Here is a 6000-nt window from a genome sequence, read left to right on the forward strand (position 1 = left end):
AGAAAGGTACTAGGTACCCCCGCTTGCCACAACTAGAGGAAGCCCGCGTGCAGCAATGAAGACCCAATGCAGCCAAAAATTGTTTTAATTAAAAATTTAAAAAAAAAGAAATTCAACAAAATCCAAGTCTTGGACCAGTGAAATCCTTTGAAATCCCAAAAGAAGTCAATGCCAAATGTATGAGTAGCAAAACTTTGGCAACCTAGTGGGTCTCGCGTAAGAAGAAGTAACGTTATTCCTGTAGAAGACAGTCTCGTATTTGCAAAGCACATGGGGAATGAATAGGGAGATTTGGAAACATTAATTAAAAATTGATATCAGATCAAATAAACTTTAAGGCTAAAAAAGTATTAAAGATGAGGAAGGTCACTACATAAAAGGTACAATTCACCAGATCATATAATATTCTTGGACTTGTATACACTTAACAAAGTTTCAAAGTAGGTGAAGGAAAGAGAAAAATGACACACTACAATCATAATTGGTTAATATTTGTAAAAGACAAAAAATTAATCAGGATACAGATCATTTAAACAATGCAATTTTAAAAGCTTAATCAAATAAGTTAATAAAGTAAACAGAGGGACTTCCCTGGAGGTCCAGTGGTTGGGACTTGGCCTTCCAATGCAGGAGATGTGGATTGGATCCCTGGTCAGGGAGCTAAGATCCCACATGCCTCGTGGCCAAAAAAACAAATTCAATAAAGACTTTAAATAAATAAATAAATATGCAGAAATTGGCCATCTCTTATGCTACCAAGTGAGTCTCTCAAATACCAAAAAATTGACCACATTATCTGACCACAACACAATATTAGAAACCAATAATGAGAAGACAGCCAAAGCATGTATTGTCAAATGTATTTCTAAATAATTTATGGAAATTTAAAATTCAAATTTTAAATGGTTTTAATTTGTAAAATTTTAGATATCAAAAACAATGAAGACACTACATATCAAAACTCATGAAACATCTAAGGAAGTACTTAGTAGCATATTGATAGCCCTAAATACCTATTAGAAAAAGAACATTTGAAAATTAATTACCAGAGAATTCAACATAAGACGCTGCAAAAAGAATCACAAGGTAAATCCAAAGAAAGCAGAAGAAATAAAAACATAAACTGAGAAAATGGGAAGCAAAGAAACAACAGAGTTGATTTTTTTAAATAATAGTTCTTGAAAACAAACCTCTGGCAAACTGATAAAGAAAAAAAAAGAGCAAAGTCACAAATTTAAAATGGCAAATAGAATTGAGGTTTTAAAAATTGTAAAAGAATCCCATGTAAAGTATTATACCAATAAATGTGGAACCAGAAAGCATGAGCAATTTTCTAGAAAAATAACTTTACTTACTTTAACTCAAGAAGAGAATGAAAATCTAAATAAACCTAAAATATTAAATAAATTGGAGTTTGGGGTTTTTTTTTCCCAAAGCCATGCGTATCCACTAACACTCACATAAAAATTACCAGACCAGATGGTTTTACCTTCTGCCAAATGTTCAAAGAAAGATAATCCTTACATGACACAAATTGTTCTAGAGGGTAGAGAAAAAGGACTCTCTCTCCAAGTCATTTTATGAAGCAGTATAACCTTACAGCTTTGAAATGAAAAATAGACAAAGATAGCACCAGAAGGGAAAATTATGGGCCAATTTCACTTATGAACACAGATGAAAATTTTCTAAATAAAATCAGAACAACAGGAGGTTAAAAAAAGAAAAAGACACAGCAAAGTAGAAATGGTTTATCTTAGAAATATAAGGATGAATGAACACCAGAAAATGTATCAATATATATTCACCACATAAATAAACTAAGGGAGAAAAAAGAGAAAATTATTAAGTAGACACCACAGGAAAAAATCATGATAAATTTCATCATTCATTTATTTAAAAAAACTCTTAAAAAACTAAGAGGGGAACTTTCTCACCTTGATAAAATATACTACCAAAACCTTAGAGCAAATACCATATCTAATGGAGAAACATTAGACACATTTTTTTTTAAGATTAGCAGGGAGATAAATGTGCCTGATTCCAGGCATTGTTCAGCATAATGCTAGGTGTTCTGGGCTATGCTATAAGACATGAAAAAGAAATTAGAGGTATGAGGACAGTTACATAGAAAACCAAAATAGTCAACATACAAAGTGATAGAAATGATAAACTAAATGAGGTCATTTGCCTGATTAATAAAAACTACAAAAATCATCAGTGTGTCTCTACACCATCAATAATCAACAGGAAGATATCCTGTAGCCATGATGGAGTAACTGGTACTAGACTAGCTCTCCCACTGTGAACAACCAAAAAACTAAAGAAAACATAAGAAACAACTGTTTGCAGATATTGGACAAGAGGCATCCCAGGACTACAATCTCTGAGACAAGAGAAATATGAGGTGAGCTCTAGTATCACCCTAGCTTCCTGCTTGGAGCTACTCTCTGGACAGTGGTACAGGAAGTGGGGAAAGCCAGGCAGAGCATGGTGGTCTCCGAGTTAAAGATAGAGAAGTCAGACTTTGGGGAGATTGAAGTGGCTGGAATTTGTGAGATGGAGTACCAGAGAGAAGGGAGCCAGCTACTCAGAGAAAGAACTGCAAAAATCTGCAGAGGGTCCCCTTGAGTCTTTGGTGGAAAAGTAGGCTGGGCATAGAAGGATGAAACTCCATGAAACTGGCAAAGAAAAACTACCTAGTAGCTGTCAGTTAAAAAACCCTGGGGGGTTCACACAAAGCCACATATACTTTATTTTTTCTTTAATATTTATTTATTTGACTGCACGTAGCCTTAGTTGTGGCACACCGGATCTTTGTTGCAGCATGCGGGATCTTTTTTTTTAGCTGCGGCTTGCAAACTCTTAGCTGCGGCATGTGGTATCTAATTCCCTGACCCGGGATCAAACCCAGGTCCCCTGCATTTGGAGCACAGAGTCTTAGCCACTGGACCACCAGGGAAGTGCCCTGCCACATATACTTTAAAAACAACAACAGTGTGTTGATGTTGTAGGGACAGACAAACCAATGACACAGAATGGAGACTTCAAAAACAGTCCCATGTATAAATGAGAATATCCTAAAAACATACTGTTGAGTAAAAAAAACACAAACAAAAAAAATAGCTCTAAATCTCAACATTTATGTAAATTAAAAATACTTTATGGGCAACCACCTGTTTTGAAAGATAATTAGATGTCTAAGGACGTATGTTAAACAGGTTAGAACAGGTGTGGGAAGGGAGGGAAGAAAGAGGATGGAATGAAGTGGGTAACTGAAACCAATAAATGATTTTATTTGATTTTCAGTGGCCTGATGATCCTGGTGCGCCATAAAGTCAGGGTATAACTAAACTGTTCTTTGCACCTGCGGTCCAGTTTAAAAAAATTAATTCACAGGGCTTCCTTGGTGGCGCAGTGGTTGAGCGTCTGCCTGCCGATGCAGGGGACACGGGTTCGTGCCCCGGTCTGGGAAGATCCCACATGCCGCGGAGTGGCTGGGCCCGTGATCCACGGCCGCTGAGCCTGCACGTCCGGAGCCTGTGCTCCGCAACAGGAGAAGCCACAACAGTGAGAGGCCCTCGTACCAAAAAAAAAAAAAAAATTAATTCTCAGAATTTGAAGATTTTGGGACAAAGGGCATCTGTAACAACTTGGCATCTGCAGTGGTGGACCTGCTGGCAGATCCAGGCAGGGTGGGAGCCATGGGGAACGGGTCATGGTCTGTTGCAAAAAGAACCCAGCGTGAGAGTCCTGAAAGAGAAAAATCGGGTGGGGGGCTCCCAGGAGTCCCCCGGGGTCCAGGCGACACAGAATCTCCCGCTGGTCTCTCTCCCTTCCATAGGATGAACAAGACTCTGAACAGCGGCCAGACCCCGGCAGCAAACTGGAACCGCCCCGGGGTGCACGTGCTGGGCACGGCCCACTGGGTGCTGGGCGCCCTGGTCATGTTCACCTGTGTGGGCAGCATCATGGGCAACGGCCTGGTGGTCTGGCTGCTGGGCTTCCATGGGCAGAGGGGTCCCTACAAAGTCTGCATCCTCCACCTGGCCGTGGCCGACCTCCTCGTCCTCCAGGCTCAGCCTAGAAAGCATCCCACTGGGAGGGGATGGGCCACGCATGGCCCACATGGGCCACGTGGCCGACCCACGAGGTGGTGGCCCAGGTGGCTGGCCTGAGCCTGCTGACGGCCATCAGCACGCAGCGCTGCCTCTCTGTCCTCCTCCCCGTCTGGTACAAGTGTCACCGGCCCCGGCACCTGCCGGGCACGGTGTGCGTCCCGCTCTGGGCGCCGTCCCTCCCGCTGAGCACACTGGCCTCGCTCTGCGGCAGCTTCTGGCACCGGGACAAATGGCAGTGCTTCACGGTGGACCTGATCGTCAGCATCCTCATCACAGGGACCTTCACGCCTGCGATGGCCACGGCCAGCCTCACCCTCTGCACGCAGGTGCAGAGGAGCTCCCAGCGGCGCCGGCCCACGCGGCTGTACGTGGCCATCCTGGCCTCCGTCCTGGTGTTCGTCTGCGTCCTGCCCCTCGGCGTCTCCGGGTTCCTTCTCTACTGGCTGGACCTGCCCCAGCGGATGAAGACTCTGTTCGGTCGCTTCGCCCGCCTCTCCCTGTCCGTGAGCAGTAGCGCCAACCCGGTCATCTACCTCCCGGTGGGCAGTCGGGGCGGCCGAGCCTGCGGGAGCCCCTGGGGGCCGTGCTGCGCAGGGCGCTGTGGAAGGAGCCCGAGCTGGAGGAGGGGCAGACGCTCTCCACTGGCACCAACGACGAGGCGGGGGTCTGAGAGCACCGCGCCCTGGACGCCGCCTGCCTGGCTGGCCGGCTGTTGGGAGCCCCGCAGGCTTTGCGTCTCACCCTCTCGGGGTCCCCTTCCTACCTGCCAAGGCTCCCCCACTGAATGTCATGTCCCAGATCTCACAATGCAACTCAGCTGGGAAGATGAAACGTAATTTTTTCGCTTGGGGAGGATGTTCCGGCTAGAGGGCAGATGTGAGCGTTCAGCCCTGGCCTGTTTGATGCTAATTATCTAAATCGTCTCTACAGGTGGGTATCATGTTTCCCATTTGGGTGGGAAGGGGCGCCCTCCCAGCCTCCTCCCCCTAAGACAGTATCTTAGTACAGGAGGTGGGATGTGGCTTGTGTGACCCTGTGGCCCCAGGCTGGTCCTTGGGCATGTGCTGGTAGCAGCTGGCCGCAGGGTGGTGCCCCTGGTCCACCTTCCACCAGGTGTCCGGCTGACCCCCTCCATCCCTGCAGGCTGCAGCCAGTCTACTGTGTTGCCACTGCTGACCCGGCTCCCGCTGGCCGCGGGTCATAAGATGGCCTTGTCCTCCATGTGGCCCCTGGGCGGCACCTGACCCCTGGCCTTTGCCTTCGGGTCGCCTTGCACCCACGGCAGGTCTGATTGCTTTCCCCCAGGAGGCCACACTGCAGCCGGAGAGCCCCTGGCCGACCCCTCTGGAGAGGGACAGTTGTTGAGGGGACGGTGCCCCAGGAGGCGGGGGCAGCCTGGAGGCAGCTTCATCCCAGAGACCCACGTGACTAGCAGAACGAGAGTCTGTGCTCCAAATGATTGCCCCCCCACCGGGGTCTCCCTCAGCTTGCCCCAAACCCTTCTCCCTTTCCCGTGCCAAAGTGCAAAGAGGGAAAATTGGGGGCGATGCCCTTCTCCCCACCCTCCCTCTTTTCTTCCCACCAGCTCCTGGGTCCAGGACAAGAGTGCATGCGTCACACCCTTTGCTGCCGTCCAGTGTCCAGCCTCGTGCCTGGGGGCTTGGGTGGAAAGGGGGCGTCATGGGAGGTCCATGATGGGAAAGCATAAAGAGGAGGGGGGAGGAAAGACAGGAAGTGGAAAGGGCGGTTCCCAGGACCCCAGCCCCACCCGCACAGCGGCATCTTGTCGTGTGATCCTATTCTGTGTATCAGTAGCGGAAGAATACTTCATTCCTTCTCTTGGCATCCTTCCGAAGCAGTTCCCAAGCTCCTCCTGAAACAT

At 47.3% G+C, this 6000-nt stretch overlaps 1 protein-coding gene across 1 annotated transcript; it reads left to right on the forward strand.

The window, feature by feature from the left end:
* The first annotated feature begins 2487 nt into the window (after nucleotides 1–2487).
* MRGPRD (MAS related GPR family member D) lies at nucleotides 2488–4788 on the forward strand. Its single transcript, XM_060159755.1, has 4 exons — nucleotides 2488–2561; nucleotides 3842–4073; nucleotides 4163–4621; nucleotides 4666–4788. The coding sequence occupies exons 1-4, from the start codon at nucleotides 2488–2490 to the stop codon at nucleotides 4786–4788; spliced, it is 888 nt and encodes a 295-aa protein (XP_060015738.1).
* The last annotated feature ends 1212 nt before the right edge of the window (nucleotides 4789–6000 follow it).

The sequence above is a fragment of the Lagenorhynchus albirostris genome, chromosome 9 (assembly GCF_949774975.1).
Source record: "Lagenorhynchus albirostris chromosome 9, mLagAlb1.1, whole genome shotgun sequence".
Lineage (NCBI taxonomy): Eukaryota > Metazoa > Chordata > Mammalia > Artiodactyla > Delphinidae > Lagenorhynchus > Lagenorhynchus albirostris.